Source organism: Pygocentrus nattereri, chromosome 3 (assembly GCF_015220715.1).
Source record: "Pygocentrus nattereri isolate fPygNat1 chromosome 3, fPygNat1.pri, whole genome shotgun sequence".
Taxonomy (NCBI): Eukaryota; Metazoa; Chordata; class Actinopteri; order Characiformes; family Serrasalmidae; genus Pygocentrus; species Pygocentrus nattereri.
Genome location: NC_051213.1, coordinates 41,416,152 through 41,435,448, shown reverse-complemented (window position 1 = coordinate 41,435,448; position 19,297 = coordinate 41,416,152). Strand labels below are relative to the sequence as shown.

The window sequence follows — 19,297 nt, the reverse complement described above, 5'->3', positions numbered from 1 at the left end:
TCTCTCATGTAGGGTTGTTGGACAGCTGATCACACTTTGGGGGAAAGCACTAACTGCCTATTTCTGTTATATGAGATAAACACTTGTGATTGGCTAGCATTACACTGAACAATAGAGGGAGATGAAAATGACTTCCAAAGAGAGCAGACCCAATTATGGATGGCTGTGGATTTGAGCTTAATGACAGTTGTTCAGTGATAACTCTTTTGAATGCTTGCTGACAGCTAGTTAGCTAGTGGCCATATTTTTCTAGCTATAACGTCATCTGTAAAATCTGTAGTTGTTGAAAAATATGTCACCCTCTAAATGTTATCAAAACGTTGAAATCTAAAATCACGTCTTGTTTTATGCCCTGTGCTTAGGAATCGTGGAGAACTGCTGCTGAAAGGCTCAGACACTATGGAGAAAGTGGTGCTGATGGAAGACAGCCTTATGGTTCTCAGCTCGCTCATGAGCAACAGGTACCAGATAGCACCTTTTTGTGCCATGTCTTTTCATTTTCACATGCTGCACATTTTCTACATGCTTCATGTTCTCTGTATATTTTTGGAAGACATTCTCTGTTTTTAAGTGTTTGTAGGCTGTGTGGTACAAAAAATGAGTTTTAAGACATGCATGCTTTATTGTCAATTATGTCCCAGGTTCTTTAACCTGTCACGATTGGCCCCTCCCAGTCCTGTCCATGTGCGTTTGTTTTTGTTTTCTAGTCCTGCCCCCTTGTTTCATGACTCCTCCCCTGATTGTCTCCACCTGTGTTTGCACCTGTCCCTTGTTACCCTTATGTATTTAAGCCCTGTGTTCTCCCTGGTCTGGTTACTGGTCTTTGTTTGAATCTCTGTCTGTGTTGTTGGTGTTATCTGCTGTGTTGGTTGTTCTGGTTACTGTGTGTTGGTTGAACCTACTTATTGTTTGTCTGTCATGTCTGCCCCCCCGTTCAATCCGTATTGGCTCTATGACCCTGGACCGTTCTGACCATGACCCTGGATTTGCCCTTAATAAATCTTTCTTATCTCTGCATATGCATCCACCTCCTTGCTCCCCATTACAAAAATGTGCTTTTAAAATTACTTAGGAATGCAAAAATTTTGGCTATTAAATTATTTATACTGAAAATAGCCGAAAATGAATCAACTGAAACTGCAGAAAACTTTGGCTGAAAGAAAGTTTCACTTTTTTAGGGCTGCACTGAACAGCATTGACTATGGAAAAATGTCCTATCCACACACAGTCATTTCAACAGAAACTACACTACAGGAAACATAGGGGCTGATAAAGCTTCTATGGTTTTGTCACATCATACAGTGATGCTGGGGCAAAGGGAGATGATCCTGAAGGAAGCATAATAGTTTAGCTTGTCTAATGATTGAATGGTAACATTTTTCTGTGAATGTCCCATTTGTAAGCATCTATAAACACATTTATAACATGTTATAATGCATACATAAGGCATTATAAACATGGTTCTAAATATGAATTACACTGAATTACACTTTATAGCCGTGTTTATTATACATTATGAATTGTTAATATAATGCATTATAAGTAACATTAATAACATATACTTTCAGTGCCAAAGAAGTCAGTCCCAGCTTGGAAAGCATGAAGACAATAAGAAAGTTTATTTACGCCCTGAGATTTCCAGTATTTTATTCGAGTGTAAAGTCACTGTGGAGTGAAGGCCTTGAGAGAGTTACTGGACCTAACGTTAAGGACTAGAACCCTTCACTCTGTAACATTACTACACTACAGTACAGTAATGCTGATTTCTACTAGCATTCTATTGGATAAGTTAGTGTTAAGTTAGTGCCAGGCTAACGGTGGTGCACATTGACTTTCCCACATTAGGTAAAACATTGTGTTTTTGTGTATGTTTTAGTGTCTCAGGAAATTTTTCAGTAAATACTTCAACTTGAAGCCTCACTCTTACTACTGGAGAAGGCTTTAGTACAGTAAGCTTCACTTTACTTAGATTGGACAAATACAACTTATGAGCTCTTACAATTTGTTATGAAGAGTACTTGCATTATGTTAACAATTCCTAATGCATAATAAGCATGGCTATAATGTGTAATGCATTTTTATAAATATTTATAGCCATGTTTATGATGCTTTGTGAATGCATTATAATATGTTATGAATGTGTTTATAGATGCTTACAAATGTGACATTCATAGAAAGTCTTACCGATTGAATAATGTTGATAGATTACGTAATCATAACTCATTGTAGGCAAAACCCTGCAACATGATCTATCAAAGGAGTGGCTTTTGAGCAACAAAACATTGTAGTTTTCCATTACATTATAAAGTTTCATTCGAAAGCATACAATGGTCTCCAAAAAACATTGGACTATATTTTGGTTTTTGGTCCAGGTTGTCCTGAGTTTTCAGTTTGGTACATCGCTTAAAAATCATTACATTCCTTTACTTGTTTTTAAAGTTAATTTTATGATCTTTCTAGTTTCTATAGAGTATACAATAATTCTTGTCACTGTTGCATGAAGCACAGCAGTAGCCCTATGGGAACCTTATCCTCATTCATTCCTAACTCAATCTCTGATTTCAGATACAATGCTCCTTTTAAGGCTTCTATTCAGCAGTGGGTGCAGAAGCTGTCAAACAGCTCTGAAGTAATTGAAAAATGGTTGACTGTCCAGAACTTGTGGCTGTATCTAGAGGCTGTGTTTGTTGGAGGAGACATTGCCAAGCAGCTTCCACAGGTCAGTTTAATTTATGTAAATGAAAAAGGTTTTTAGTGAAACTAATCACTTTGCTTTTTTATAGAGACAGCAACTGTTATTGTACTTTATACTGTTTCCAGAATTGATGTTTACGCTCCACAATGACATTTAAATGATCTTCACCAACTGTTGCCTTAATTTGAAAGTTTATATGAAACTGTTGCATAATAATCCCTTTCTCTTCCCTGACTTTTGTCAAACAGGAAGCTAAACGCTTCCAGAACATTGATAAAGCATGGCAAAGGATCATGCAGAGGGCACATGAGGTGCCAGGTGTAGTGCAGTGCTGCGTAGGAGATGAGACTTTGAGCCAGCTACTCCCTCACCTGTTGGAACAGCTGGAAGTATGCCAGAAATCACTCAGTGGATACCTGGAGAAAAAACGGCTCGTCTTTCCACGCTTCTTCTTCGTGTCTGACCCCGTTCTGCTTGAGATACTCGGCCAGGCCTCAGACTCACATACCATACAAGTATGAGACACCGTTCTGTTGTTTTGTGGCTGCCATGTTATAATAGATTAATTAAAAAACATAAATACAAATGTTCAGCTTCAGTTGTGGGCAGAGATTTTGACACACCAAAATTTCATTTTGTGATGATTTTTGAAGTGAAGAGAACTAAACATAAACTCTGCAAAAAATATTTTTCTTCAAACTTTAAGACAGAATAAAGGGTTCATATGATAATGAAAATCAGAGAATGTAGTCATGGAATATACAAATTTGGTTTTCCAGGCCTGGAAAGAAAGAAAATAATAAGTGCTGGAAAAGTCATGGAATTTCCTGGATTTTTTCCATGCCATTCATCATCTCATCACATTCAAAAGAGTCTAGACAGCAAGAAACACAGCAACACCTGAGACTAACATCTCATCACATTCCAAATAGTCTAGACTGCAAAAACACAGCAACACCTGAGACTAACATCTCATCACATTCAAAACAGTCTAGATTGCAGAAAACACAGCAAGACCTGAGACTAACATCTCATCACATTCCAAATAGTCTAGACTGCAAAAACACAGCAACACCTGAGACTAACATCTCATCACATTCAAAACAGTCTAGATTGCAGAAAACACAGCAACACCTGAGACTAACATCTCATCACATTCCAAATAGTCTAGACTGCAAAAACACAGCAACACCTGAGACTAACATCTCATCACATTCAAAACAGTCTAGATTGCAGAAAACACAGCAACACCTGAGACTAACATCTCATCACATTCAAAACAGTCTAGATTGCAGAAAACACAGCAACACCTGAGACTAACATCTCATCACATTCAAAACAGTCTAGACTGCAGAAGACGCAGCAACACCTGAGACTAACATCTCATCACATTCAAAACAGTCTAGACTGCAAAAACACAGCAACACCTGAGACTAACATCTCATCACACGAATAAACAAGCCATTCTGTTACATCAGAACGATACCTGCATGACTAAGTTAGGTTCTTTACTGTGAGTCACACACATTAATAAGTTTTAAATATTAAATAATGTTTCTTCGCAGAACAGCTGTCTATATGGTAAATTAGTGCTGGGTGGCAGTAGTAAAATTTAGGCCCAGTCCAATTTCTTCTTTTTACCCCATGTTTTTGAGTGTCACCCTTAAAATCTTGCCCCACGAAATGGGACAAATCTCAAATAAAAATAAAAATAAAAAAAAACAAGCATTGCTTCATCGACAGCTACTAGCGCTGCTCTGTAGGCGACCCAGTCCATCTTCAGTGATAGAGAAGGGTAAAGTTCAGCAGGCTCACTGCTGAGCTTTAGTTACATTTAGGGCATCATATGCTTTCAAAGAGGGGGTTTAAGATGATTATTTAGGTGGAAATGGAAAGTTAGGTAGCTGGCTAACGAGACATTAGCGATTGTTTATGCTTGTTATGAAGAAAATGACTGTAATACATTGAAACAACTTTAACTAAGATAATACAATGGTATTTTTTAATGACGGAAATACTTAGAAACATTTGTGGGTTTCTTTGGTCGCTCGCACAGCCATCTTACCGGTTTTTCTTTTTTTCTCCATTTGGAGTGTGCCTCTGAAAAACCTTACCCCTAGACATGAGGGCTAAGGGCTGAAGTGGTAGTGAAGTGGTAGGGGTGAGCAGTGAAATGGGATTGGGCCTTAATATCATGGTATTTTCAAATATATCACAGTATCACACTATTAGATGATAGTAAAGTTTAACATTAATAAAGTTGACAAACTCATGTTTACTGACTATCCTTATTTTTATATGACTTCATTAATTCATAATGACTTCATCTTACATTTAACTGTTAAGGCGGGCATACCACAAATAAACATAACAAAATTAAATGCTCCTTATCTGTTAAATGTGTTATGAAAAATAACCATAAAACAGAAAATAATGTAACATGCTATGGCATTTCAATATTACAGTATACTGGCATAGATCATATATAAGAATCATAGAAAAGGCACTAAGTGTATAAACACCCTTGCAGTTGTAAAATCTCATAACTTCCTTGACTCAGTAGGGTTTAATTGAATCAGTAGGCATGGTTAGGCATGTTTAGGCCTAACCCTATTAGGAACTATCAGTTGAAGACAGTTCCAGAACAAATGAAGTTCTCTCTTCAAACCTTGAGCTAAAGCTCAGTAACCATGGGCTCCTCTTAGCAGCTGGGTGAGAATCTGCAAATGAAACTAATGTCAAAACAGAGGAAGAGCACTTCCAGCAGTTTCCACCATCCAAAATGTCATCAAGAAATAGCCGTTAAAGGGAACAGTGGAACTCAAGGCAAGACCTGGAAGACCAAGACAACTCAGCAAGAACTGCTTTCATTTGCTAGTCTAAAAGGCATGCAAAACCCTTGAATGACAGCAAAGGACCTGCAAGAAGGATTGATGAATTAAAAATAGATCTCTTTGTAGTTACTAAGGGTACACATAGAGAAAAAAGGGAGCTGCATTTGATTAAAAAGGGACACTTTGCAAACTGTTAAGTATGGGGGGGTGGACATGTTATGCCTTTGGGGATGTGTTGTAGCCAGTGAAACATTGTATAGGTGGATGGCAGAATGGGTTCCATTAAATGTTCTGGAAGCAAATTCTGGAAGCAAGTGTGACACAGTTATTCAAGAAACTAGCTGAAAAGAAAAGGACAATGATCCTAAACATACTTCAAAATCCACCATGAACTGCTACAAGAAACACATTCTAAAGCCCTTTGAATGTCCCTCACAGTACCCTGACTTCAGTGCCATTAAAAATCCTCAGGTAGAACTTAAATATGCTATGCATGCAAGACAGCCCAGTGAATACTGCAGAACTAGAAGCATTATGGGTGACTGTTAGCAAGCTGTGATATTTGCTGGGTGTTACTGACTTAGTAGGGTTTACAAACTTTTTTTTTCTAGTTTCTGTTTCAAAGTAACTGTGCATCAAAATGTAAAATTTAGTTTAAGTTGATATAAGAAGCAATAATGAGTCAGGAGGAAAAAAATATATATGCTAAAATATATGCGCCCTGTAAAGCCCAAAAGATTGCTTCAGAAGTCAGAGCAGTCATGTCCTATTTGGCAGGAGGTTTTTTAGACCACATCATGTTTTTATGTACTAGCATCACTCACATAGGCTCAAAAAGGAAGTCCAGCTTGATGGGCTTGTTAAAAGGCCTAAAATGCAAATCTAGCATTATACTGAGAAGGATGACGGCAGTAGGTAATTGATTTACATCCAGGAAGGCATTTCATTCACAAAGTTTTGACCGAGTTCCCTTTGATTTGTTCCTTTTGTTTTCATTTTAATTCGTTTTATGCAATTACACATATCCACCTGAGAGGTCTCCAAATTCTCAGACGTATAGTGCAGCATATACAGAAAAAAAGATGTTAAATAATTTGCTGCAAAAGTTATGTTTACTTTTTTTTACATCAGAAATCAACAAAATATGTAATTTGCCCAGCAGTGCCCAAACATTTTGTATACAACTGTATGTGAACACTGTATTGTGTTGAGTACCCATTTAGTCCCTTAAATTACTATAGAATAATTTACAGTAATTACTGAATTACTGGCTGATAGGGTCATTTTACAGAAACGTCCATTTTTGTGTCCCTAGCGTTTATAAATATATTTCACTTGAAAAACACTTGAAATGTTAGGGTTATAATTTGTTTATATTTTAAAATAAAACAAGTCATTTTAACAATGACACCTTCTTGAGCCCCAATTTAGCAATATTGTTTTTTCAATCAATTAAATAGAATTCCAAGCCCCTCAGAAGTGCTCATCCTCACAGTGTTGTGTGAAGAGTCAGTGCCATAATTTGAGGTAAATGCAAATTTACCTGCAATTTAATTACAATAATCTATACATGACTGAAATATATGGAATAGATGATATAAAGAAAACAAATGAAACCAATAAATTGTATATATATATATAAAATTTTTGTATATTGTATATTGTATATATATATTGAATATATAATGAAAGTTGTCGCCAGGAGTCGTGTCACTGGTGTTACCACGTAACAAAAAAATCTCTTATTCGAAATAAAAATCACACAGATGACATTACTTGACTTCCTTTTACCTACTTTCTGAAGATATATGAAGAACAGCACTGTGTCTTTCAGTTCTCCGAAATTTTCTCATTTAGCTCCTGATTTCATATGAAGCTTTTAGTTGACGTCACTGGTGCGACCTACTTTGTTCTTGGATAACTGGGAAAAGAATAGAACACAAATGGATTAAAGTATATATTTTAGTGGATATTCCACGACTGACAACATGTGGTTTGACGCTCTGTCGTTGCCATTTTGCAAAATGCATTTTTTAATTAAAAAGGTTACTGTCTCTGGTGCTACCTTTCTTATGTGTAACTCCAATGAGGATCGGTAACATCAGTGACACCTATGGATCAATAAAAAAGTGGATGTTTCTGTAGAATGACCCTATAACTACATGGTAAACCTACAGATTAAGGGCTTAAGCTTAAGCTTTATGATTTTCATAGAACTTTGTTGTTCATGGCCATGATTATAAAGTAATTACTTATTGTCCATTGATGTGTTTTATCATATTGCATTTTTTGCAATAACATAACATTTACTGGTAGAAAGTTGAGGTGAAATGTATCCATGAAAGTAATGGAAAACATCTTTTTTGCACAAATTAGCGACATTGTGCTGTTAGGAAAATAGTGCAGCACTCTGTCGCTAGCATGCACCTGGCTCTTAAAGGGAATGAGAGGAATTGATTTGACTTGATTTCCCTGTGGTATGTCTAACCACTTCTGTTGATGATGTATTCAATATAACCACACCTGTTTACAACTGCTTTGCTCTAGGGCAGCACCTGGTCTCTTGGTTTTAAAACTTTTTTTGTGTGACAATCATGAAAAAATGTGATCTGTGCCTAATGCAAAAACTTTTCCCAAAATATTTATATGGCTTTACAGTCTCCACCACTTTACCATGAACAACCGCTCAGTCCTCTGAGACTTTCTCATGAAATCTCCTCTGTTTTACTTTGTTTATTTCAGGGTCATTTGCTGAATCTTTTCGATAATGTGAACAGAGTTGTGTTTCATGAGAAGAACTACGACCAGATCTTGAGCTTTCAGTCACAGGAGGGAGAGACTGTAGACCTGAGTGAACCCATCAATGCCCAAGTAAGGTCTATGTTTCATTTTGTACTTGAAAATAGGCATCTACATGCAATATGTACATTCAATACATTTTAAGATCATTTGCAACTATTTGAAATTAGCTGCAAATAATTTTGGCAATGTATGGAAGCACGGACAGTTTCACAAAACTGAGTTGTGTGGGTATTTACATAGTCCACTTAAAAAAAAAACACACATAGAGCTAAACACTATTTTTTACATGTAAAAAAAATAGTGCCAAAATGTAAAATTTAATTTTATTGACATGGCATCTGGCATAATTTTGAATTTAATATTCAACCATATACAAAGGCAATGTACCATGTAACTATGCAACTTGCACATATGTTGGAAATTAGAACTTCTATAAAAAAGTGTGTGTTTTGGTATCCTTTTGGAATGCTGGTGTGGAAGGGGCCAGAGTATAATTCCTAAATGACTTTAAATATATGGTATTCAAGAGCACAAAGATATAGACCAAGCAATATTTATTGTAAAAACTACTGAATTCACTCTGGTTGAAAGCTGCTTCAGTTTTTTTGCCTTTTTGTCAGCTGAATTTGTATTGTTGATGCTAGGATTCGTAATGTATGTGTATACATGTATATGTCAGCTGCACTGTTTTTGTGTAGTTGTGACTAAATGTCATTCAGTAAATTAATTTCCAGGTTAACTGTACATTAATTGCAGGTTTACAGTACTGCTGCCACCGTCAAGTGAAAGGAACAGTTGCAACATATTAGCCATATAAAACCAATCTGCGGGCTGATTTTGGCCTGGGAGTCAGACTTTGGACTCTGTATCAGAGGAACCCCTATAATGGCATTGCATTTGGTGCAGTCTATCGTGTGATACAAGGCTATATTGTGTTCTAACATGGCGTCTTGTCTTGGAATTATTTATAGAGATAATAGGGAGATGGCAAACCATCATCAGCTGTTAACATTGGGTCATGATAAGGTCATGAGGTTTATTGCACAGGCCAGTACTGTCTTTCTGAAGACTATAGGAATTTTGACGCTGTGTGACCCTGAGCTTGCAAGCAAATGATTGCTTGAAACAGCTAATACTGTGGTTAGTTACATGAGAGCACAGCTGGGATAGACTCCAGCACCCCCCGCGACCCTGAGGGAGAAGCGGCTTAGAAGATGTTTGTGTGTGTGTGTTACATGAGAGCATTAATATGCTACAAACCTCGAGTGCTTTTTTCTTGCCTTTCTGCCACTGCTCTCTATCTTCATACGATACCGGCTACATCAGAAAATGTTATGCTTTCTGTAGAACACTACATAACAGGAAAATGATCCCAATAATCAACTAAAGTGACACCTCTGTAGGAACGATGGCCCCAGACTTTTCTACCTTTTTTTGGTATTTTTAGTACCCTTAGTGCAGTCTGGCTGGAATTTCCAGATTTCCTCCACACAAAGAGTCTACTATTCCATCAGTTCAATGTTTAAAAAAAAAGTTTTTTCTCTGAAGCAAATGCCATTTTGTTAAATATGAAGTAACATAAAGGACTTTAAACATTCAAGAAATAATTAAACAATTAAAGTGTTCCATTGTTCGTATATACAAGAGTCTATACAGTAATGCAATGTAATCTGTGCAACCAATTAAAACAGCACATTGTTTCAGTCATTCAAGTTGCTTTTGAGAAGGGATACTGCCACCTTCACATTGATGTTCTTTTTTTTTTTCAGGGAAATGTGGAGGCTTGGCTCGGACTGCTATTGGATGGAGTGAGAAAGACCATCCATAGCATTATCAGGAAAGCCTACATGGCTGTGAGTGACCCAGGCTTGAAGATCATAGAGTTCCAGTCGGTGTTCCCTGCTCAGGTAGGCTTGCTGGGAATACAGCTCATCTGGACCAGAGATGCAGAGGAATCCCTCAGCCTCAGCAAGACAGACAAGAAGGTATGGATAACGCATAAGCTGAACTGCCGTTTACTTTGTTCAGACATTTTACTTGGTAGACAAACTACAAGCTACAGGGCTGGTTCCTTAACCTCCAGTCATGGAGACGGCCCTGTGACCGGAAGGTTGCCGGTTCGATCCCCAGAGCCAACAGTATGTGACTGAAGTGCCCTTGAGCAAGGCACCTAACCCCCAACTGCTCCCAAGCTGCAGATAGGGCAGCTCACCGCTCTGAGCAAGTGTGCTCACTGCTCACTTGTGTATGTGGTGTTTTGCTGCATGGATGGCTCAAATGAGGAGGTGGAATTTCCCCATTGTGGGACTAATATGGGTCTCTTAATCTTAAAACAGGTAAGTCAGAACTGGACCTTGGAACAATGCTTGGCTGGTTTGATTTTCTTTTTACTCTACGTGGACAGCCAGAAGTATGTGTGTCGTTTACCTGGGGAAGTGATGGCACCAGTGATGGCAATGTGGGAAGAAGAGATGCCAGTAGAGGCAGTGTGATCCTTTGGGAAACCCTGGGTCTGTGCATTCATTTGGGATGTCAATTTGACATGTGTCATCTACCTAAACATTGTGGTGGAATAGGTACATCCCTTTATGGCAGTGATATTTCTTGATGACAGCGGCATCTTTCTGCCCTGTCACACTGGATTAATTGGTCAGCAATGGTTTGAGGAATATGACGAAGAGTTCAAGGTGTTGCCCTGGCCTCCAAATTCCCCAGATGTCAATCCAATCGAGCATCTGTGGGATGTGCTGGATCAACAAGTCTTGTTCAAGGCGGTTCCACCTTACAGTGTACAAGACATAAAGGATCTGCTGCTAATGTGTTGGTGCCGCATACCACAGGGTACCTTCAGAGGTCTTGACTCGGCAGGTTGAAAGTGATTTGGCTGTATGTGGAGGACCAGCAGCATATAGGCAGGTGCTCATAATGTTTTTGGTCATCGGGGTGTGTAGTTACTGGCACCAACACTCAGATGGTAATGAACAGCACTTAATGGATGTGTGTCCTCATGCAGGAATATTGCTCTCATTTTAGAAGATTTTTAGCCATGCAGGGAGGCGTGAGACATGCTTTTGTTGCCATGCTCACGGTTCAAGCACTTAAACCGCTTTCTGTCAGCACCACAATGAAAATGTGAAACAGCCAGTAACATAACAAGATGGACATGTACCAATGGACCAAATCATACATACAAGGTTTGCTCGAAGTGATCTCCATTTTAGGAGGGCCCGGGATTGCTTTTCTGGACCATGCTTGGGCTCTGAAACAGCTTTCTTACTTGACCAAATGTACAAAACTTTTGAACCAATGGTTATGTTCAGTGAGATATACAGTATTTCCCAATTTTCCTGTTATGTAGTGTACATTTCATTGTTATTTTTGCAGATCATGCAGACAACAAACCAGAAATTTCTGGACATTTTAAATGAACTGATTGATATGACCACTCATGATCTGACCAAGATGGAGAGAACCAAGTATGAAACTCTGATAACAATACATGTGCACCAGAAGGATATATTTGATGATCTAGTAAGGATATCTTTTATTCATTCCTAATTATTTATTACACAGGCAAGCACTGTGTAAAGCAACATTTCTGAAGACTATAGGATCTTTGCATGACACATATATATGTACTTTGTTTACAGGTAAGAATGAACATCCGGTCCCCATTAGACTTCCAGTGGCAGAAGCAGTCACGTTTCTACTTTGTAGAAGATACAGACAGGTGCATCATACAGATAACTGATGTGGAGTTTGATTACTGTAATGAGTACCTCGGTTGCACTGACAGACTGGTCATAACACCTCTTACTGACAGGTGAGGAGCAAGACAGAGGGGTGATATGTTCAGGTTTTGCCTTAGGAATCAAAGTAATTAAAGCGTTTTCTGAATTTAAAAAAAATTTCTGGGGTGAGCTAAAGCTGATCATTAAAATATTTAGATGTAACAGTGACTGTTATATTTACAGACAGTTCTTACAAACTTTTTGTGCTTGTAGTTAAGACACCAGTTTTTACACCATGTTTTTTCTTAATCTAAATAAATTCACTTACTCAGTAAGCTTCGGTCAATTAAGGTGTTGCTTAATTAATGATTGTAAGTTTCAAAGAAGGACACACATGCAAAAGAAAGTAGATGAAATTCAAATACAAGGAGAAAGCACTGACACTTTAACTTGCATTAAAGTGAAAGCAGTACAAAGACAAGATATTGTGGTAACCCTTTCTATGAATGTCACATTTGTATGCATCTATAAACACATAGCATGTTAATATGTTATAATGCATTCATAAGGCATCATAAACATGGCTATAAATATTTATAAAAATAGATTACATGCTATAGCCATGCTTATTATGCATTATACATTGTTAACATAGTGCATTAATACTGTTCATAACAAGTTATAATAGCTCATAAGTTTTTGTCCGCTCTAAGTGAAGCATTCTGTGCTAAGGCCTCCTCCTGTGTTACGAATTAGGCTTCAAGTTGAAGTATTTACTGAGGAATTTACTGAAACACTAAAACATACGGAATAAAGCACATGAAAGGCTTCAGATTTTACAGTTTAAACTACTTCTGCCATCAATAGTGTTTCACCCGATATTGGAAAGGTAGTGTACACCACCATTAGCTTGGCTTAACACTGCATATCCAATAGAATGCAAGCAGAAATGTGCACTTCTGTGCTGTAGTGTAGTGTTACTGAGTCAAGGTTACAGAGTTGAAGGGCATAAAAAGACTTTGTATGTGTCTTTACTTCACTTTTGGCACTGACAGTATAACATGTTATTAAGCCAGAGAGGCCAGGTTGAGATGGTTTGGACATGTGTTGAGGAGGAATAGTGGATATATTGGGCAAAGAATGTTGGAGATGGAGCTGCCGGGTAGAAGGAGAAGAGGTAGACCTCAGAGAAGGTTTATGGATGTAGTGAAGGTGGACATGGAGATGGTTGGTGTAAAAGTAGAGGAGGCAGTGGATAGGGCAAGATGGAGGCAGATGATCCGCTGTGGCGACCCCTAAAGGGAGCAGCCGAAAGAAGAAGAAGAAGAGTATAACATGTTATTAACATAACTTATAATGCATTATAGTAATAAATCATAATGTGTAATAAACATAGCTGTAAAGTGTAATTCAGTGTAATTCATTTTTATAAATATTTATAACCATGTTTATAATGACTTATGAATGCTAATGTTTATAGATGCTTACAAATATGACATTCATAGAAAGTGTTATGAATATTGTTTTACCAAGATTATATTTCACCTTGTTACCTTCATTGTTTTTTGTAAATATACCCTCGTTCTAAAATTGCTAGCTGCAAAATATATCACAACAAATGAGACAATTTAAGATTTAAGACCTTTGTGAAATGTCTTAAAACATCTTAAATAAGCCAGGCAGTCATGCCTGGTCTGAAGCAGCATCCACAAAGGCCCTAGTCCTTTATGACAATGGATGGGTCAAGGCCACTTTGCGGAAAAAATGTGTCGGTGAATAATTCATCCCTTAAAGAACCGGAGTGCAATGCGTGAGGATTTTAGGTATTTAATCCTCTTACACTGCATAATATCATTAAAAGATTCAGAGAATGTGGAGAAATCTGTGCATAAAGGACAAGGAAACCACAACTGAATGCACATTACCTTTGTTCTCTCAGAGTCCACTGCATTGAAAACGGCATACCACTGTGATTTATTTCAACACATGGGCTTGAGAATACCTTGACAAATGGTCATCACTAAACACTCGTCACTGCATTCACAAATACTAGTTAAGACTGTCCTATTCACGGCAGACGCCATATGACAACAGTGTTCAGAAATGCCAATGACTTCTCTGACTTTGAACTTCCCTGAAATGGACTGATGCACAGTGGGCATATTGTGAGGAGATGGTTGTTTATGGAGATTGTTTATGGAAATAATGGACGTTCTTCAGGCCGAAGAAGAAAAAAAACAGATTGTTGCTAGCATAAAATTAAAAAGGCGCCATTGATGTTGAAAAATATATATTTTGATTATATAACAACATATGCTGCCTTCTAGACGACGTCTTTTTCAAGGGTGCCCTTGCATATTTCAACATGAGTACGGCAAGCCAAATTCTGCACGTGTTACAACAGCATGACTGTGACAGTCAGAGAGTGTGGATGCCAGACTGGGTAAATATGTAAAAAAAAAAATTGTTATGTTACAGATGTTACATCACCCTGTCCCAGGCCTTGGGCATGAGCATGGGTGGAGCACCTGCAGGTCCAGCAGGAACAGGAAAGACTGAGACAACTAAAGATATGGGCCGTTGTCTGGGCAAATATGTGGTGGTCTTCAATTGCTCCGACCAGATGGACTACCGAGGACTGGGGCGCATTTACAAAGGTGAGGTTATTTTTACATTTGAATAGACACTGGTCATTAATTGTTGTTTAAAATTAGAGTTAAGACCTTCTAAAACTTTTTAATGCTGCTAGGATCTAGATGCTAATTTAGGCAGAAATACAGACAAGGCCTAACATCAAGTTACTTTACCAATATCCTGTAACATAATGATATGACCTAAAAAGCATTTATTTGGTTTTCTCCTCTTTTAAAACTTAGTTTTTCAAATGTTCCCACAAACTTACAAACAGATGCATAGAGAACAAAAACAGAATAGGCTAACTACCTCCTGCATTTATATTCCTAATTTTAAGTTTGAGAAAGTCATAACAGTCTGTGAACATAGACTCATTATAATACATAAAGTGGAATAATCCACTTGTATAAATGCAAATTGGTTGTATATAAACAGGGCATTTCTTCATCCCTACTATCAGGATGTTGTTTCTATCCCTTCTGAGCACCTTTGTTTGGTGTTGGGTTCTGTGAGACCCATTTTCAGTGTTTACCAAAAGAAAAAATGATGTGATTGATTATTAATTCAGCCCCAGGTTGAACCCTACGCCGGCCACATGTGATATTTTAAACATCTGGCACTTCTGGTTATTTTTGTGTGTTCCAACTGATCAAACCTTTTCATTTTGTGAAACATATTGTGTACCGCAGAAATGTCTTGAAGTATCATGATCATTATATTTTAACCACCCCTAATAGCAGTTCATGATGCATTATCATCAAAATGTTTATTTGTCTGAAAGGACTGGCTCAATCTGGCGCCTGGGGCTGCTTTGATGAGTTTAACCGCATTGAGCTGCCTGTGCTCTCAGTGGCTGCTCAGCAGATCTACATCGTCCTGCAGTGTAAAAAGAACAAGAAGCCTCAGTTTGTCTTCACTGATGGAGATGTGGTGGATATGGACAAAGAGTTTGGCATCTTCCTGACTATGGTCAGTGCACGGTTTATAATTTGATTTAATATGTGTTTGACATTTTATAGTTACTTTAACAATGTGTTCCAGTACATAAAGTGTGAAGCGTAACATATCGCTGCTGTCGGAAGAAAACCTCATATCTCCAAAATGGTAACTTTAGAGGAGAAGGAAAAACCTACTCTACCATCAGTGTAATTCGATGGAACCAGACTTTTTTCCAACTCAGTTTGGCCCGTTTGTTTTGATCCATTCATCATGAAATTCACACACAATGTAAAGGGCAACGGGCATTTTCACATTATGTCAAAAACTGAAAAACAGCAGAAATGGAGATACAAGGTTCTCTTCTTCCGACAGCAACGACATCAGCTCTGATTATTTGGTTTGATTATTTAGATTTTTTGCAGATTATCTGTCTCATGTACTACTGTCAGGACAGAGTGGCAGTTTTAGCAACTTTGACAAATAGTTATTTTTATGAGGGTTACCTACTGCAGCTTTAAAGTGAGACCAGTTTTGGTTGGTCTACATATCGTGAACATATGCTGAATCTGATCATAAGCTTTCTTGACAGTAAGGTCACATCCCGTTGTCCTCTCATATTACAGAATCCAGGGTATGCTGGACGACAGGAGCTGCCTGAGAACCTGAAGATTCAGTTCCGCACGGTAGCCATGATGGTGCCCGATCGAGCCATCATTATGAGAGTCAAACTTGCTAGTGCTGGCTTCAGAGACAACCAAGTGCTCAGCCGCAAATTTTACACCCTTTACAAACTGTGTGAGGAGCAGCTCTCCAAACAGGTGCGCTACCTGCAGAAACAACTAAACTGCTTCGTGTCTTCTGCTGTTCTCTTCAAAAGTACTGAAATGCATTTTAATGCGTATCCTTGACTTCTTAGCGTGCCATTTGCAATAGCTCAACTGTTGAGATGTAAACAGAGTCATTTGGAGCAGGTTTGATATCGAAGTGGTTCACTGTAGAGAAGCTTACTCATTCTTTAGAGTGTTTTTTTTACAGTGGTGGTAAAAAAAGTTTTTATGTATATCGTTTATAATATCAGACTACTTGGGACAGTGGATAGTACCACCACTGTGAAACGCTACTGAACTGTGTGCTGTGTGTGCTATGCATGGTACCACATTTAACAGCAGCAGCTGCAGTTGAAAAGTCAGTAAGTGCAATAAACAGCAGTGGACGAAGTACACAAACCATGTACTTGAGTTAAAGTACAGATACCCAAGGTAAAAAATTACTCCAGTACAAGTAGAAGTTCCTCCCTTTAGACCTTCACTTGAACAAAAGTACAAAAGTATTTGCCTTCAAATGTACTAAAGTATCGAAAGTAAAAGTACTAAAAGATCAATTATGACTAATGTCCTATTATCATTTTTGTAACAAGACTCTTTCTGCTTTATTATGTAATTTTAGGTGAAAATACTACAGTGTCACTCTTGTAACACCAATATTTTAATAGAATGTTATTAACTAGTCGAAAATGGAAGAACTTCAGTAAAGTTTAGATACATGAAAAAACTCCTACAATACCGTACAATATTGTACAAGTACAATAACGAATTACATTTACTTCATTACTGTGCACCACTGGCGATAAGTATAGTCAGTAGACCATCCAAAATGTATATAGTATACGAACATTAGACACAGGACAATAAAAAGTAAACACAAATAAATCAAAAAGATGAAATGAACAATTTGATTTGTGTATATGTAACAGTAAGTGCACCCTGGTAACAGAGATGTCCTCATTAGGGTCAAGGTGAGGGTTAGGTTTTGGGTATGGTTGGGTAAGGTTAGGGTTAGGATTAGGGTCAAGGTGAGGGTTAGGTTTTGGGTATGGTTGGGTAAGGTTAGGGTTAGGATTAGGGTCAAGGTGAGGGTTAGGTTTTGGGTATGGTTGGGTAAGGTTAGGGTTAGGATTAGGGTCAAGGTGAGGGTTAGGTTTTGGGTGTGGTTGGGTAAGGTTAGGGTTAGGATTAGGGTCAAGGTGAGGGTTAGGTTTTGGGTATGGTTGGGTAAGGTTAGGGTTAGGATTAGGGTCAAGGTGAGGGTTAGGTTTTGGGTATGGTTGGGTAAGGTTAGGGTTAGGATTAGGGTCAAGGTGAGGGTTAGGTTTTGGGTATGGTTGGGTAAGGGTAGGGTTAGGATTAGGGTCAAGGTGAGGGTTAGGTTTTGGGTATGGTTGGGTAAGGTTAGAGTTAGGATTAGGGTCAAGGTGAGGGTTAGGTTTTGGGTATGGTTGGGTAAGGTTAGGGTTAGGATTAGGGTCAAGGTGAGGGTTAGGTTTTGGGTATGGTTGGGTAAGGTTAGGGTTAGGATTAGGGTCAAGGTGAGGGTTAGGTTTTGGGTATGGTTGGGTAAGGTTAGAGTTAGGATTAGGGTCAAGGTGAGGGTTAGGTTTTGGGTGTGGTTGGGTAAGGTTAGGGTTAGGATTAGGGTCAAGGTGAGGGTTAGGTTTTGGGTATGGTTGGGTAAGGTTAGGGTTAGGATTAGGGTCAAGGTGAGGGTTAGGTTTTGGGTATGGTTGGGTAAGGTTAGGGTTAGGATTAGGGTCAGGATGAGGGTTAGGTTTTGGGTATGGTTGGGTAAGGTTAGGGTTAGGATTAGGGTCAAGGTGAGGGTTAGGTTTTGGGTGTGGTTGGGTAAGGTTAGGGTTAGGATTAGGGTCAAGGTGAGGGTTAGGTTTTGGGTATGGTTGGGTAAGGTTAGGGTTAGGATTAGGGTCAAGGTGAGGGTTAGGTTTTGGGTATGGTTGGGTAAGGTTAGAGTTAGGATTAGGGTCAAGGTGAGGGTTAGGTTTTGGGTATGGTTGGGTAAGGGTAGGGTTAGGATTAGGGTCAAGGTGAGGGTTAGGTTTTGGGTATGGTTGGGTAAGGTTAGGGTTAGGATTAGGGTCAGGATGAGGGCTAGGTTTTGGGTATGGTTGGGTAAGGTTAGGGTTAGGATTAGGGTCAAGGTGAGGGTTAGGTTTTGGGTATGGTTGGGTAAGGTTAGGGTTAGGATTAGGGTCAGGATGAGGGTTAGGTTTTGGGTATGGTTGGGTAAGGTTAGGGTTAGGATTAGGGTCAAGGTGAGGGTTAGGTTTTGGGTGTGGTTGGGTAAGGTTAGGGTTAGGATTAGGGTCAAGGTGAGGGTTAGGTTTTGGGTATGGTTGGGTAAGGTTAGGGTTAGGATTAGGGTCAAGGTGAGGGTTAGGTTTTGGGTATGGTTGGGTAAGGTTAGAGTTAGGATTAGGGTCAAGGTGAGGGTTAGGTTTTGGGTATGGTTGGGTAAGGGTAGGGTTAGGATTAGGGTCAAGGTGAGGGTTAGGTTTTGGGTATGGTTGGGTAAGGTTAGGGTTAGGATTAGGGTCAGGATGAGGGCTAGGTTTTGGGTATGGTTGGGTAAGGTTAGGGTTAGGATTAGGGTCAGGATGAGGGTTAGGATTTGGTAAGATTGGTTTTAGTAAGGTAGGTAAGGCCAGGTTTGCATAACAGAAGTAACATTAACAATACATCTACTCAATGTAATTAATGTCATAACAGTACATCTACACAATGTTTACTTTAATGTATTTAGATGCTTCACCACTGCTACTTCACTCATATGTTGCTGATGTGTTACTGATAATCTGTTAGGAGTTTATT

The 19,297-nt window shown here is 38.6% G+C and overlaps 1 protein-coding gene across 3 annotated transcripts in view; it reads left to right on the top strand.

The window, feature by feature from the left end:
* The window catches only part of dnah5l (dynein, axonemal, heavy chain 5 like), a 99,386-nt gene that overhangs the window by 40,404 nt on the left and 39,685 nt on the right, over window positions 1-19,297 (top strand). For all 3 annotated transcript variants that reach the window (XM_037537169.1, XM_037537170.1, XM_037537171.1), the window contains exons 35-44: window positions 363-461; window positions 2,566-2,719; window positions 2,944-3,210; window positions 8,272-8,400; window positions 10,101-10,316; window positions 11,716-11,862; window positions 11,982-12,154; window positions 14,541-14,719; window positions 15,478-15,665; window positions 16,259-16,453. In XM_037537169.1, the coding sequence (XP_037393066.1) occupies window positions 363-461; window positions 2,566-2,719; window positions 2,944-3,210; window positions 8,272-8,400; window positions 10,101-10,316; window positions 11,716-11,862; window positions 11,982-12,154; window positions 14,541-14,719; window positions 15,478-15,665; window positions 16,259-16,453 (1,747 nt within the window). The remainder of the gene's footprint in view (window positions 1-362; window positions 462-2,565; window positions 2,720-2,943; window positions 3,211-8,271; window positions 8,401-10,100; window positions 10,317-11,715; window positions 11,863-11,981; window positions 12,155-14,540; window positions 14,720-15,477; window positions 15,666-16,258; window positions 16,454-19,297) is intronic.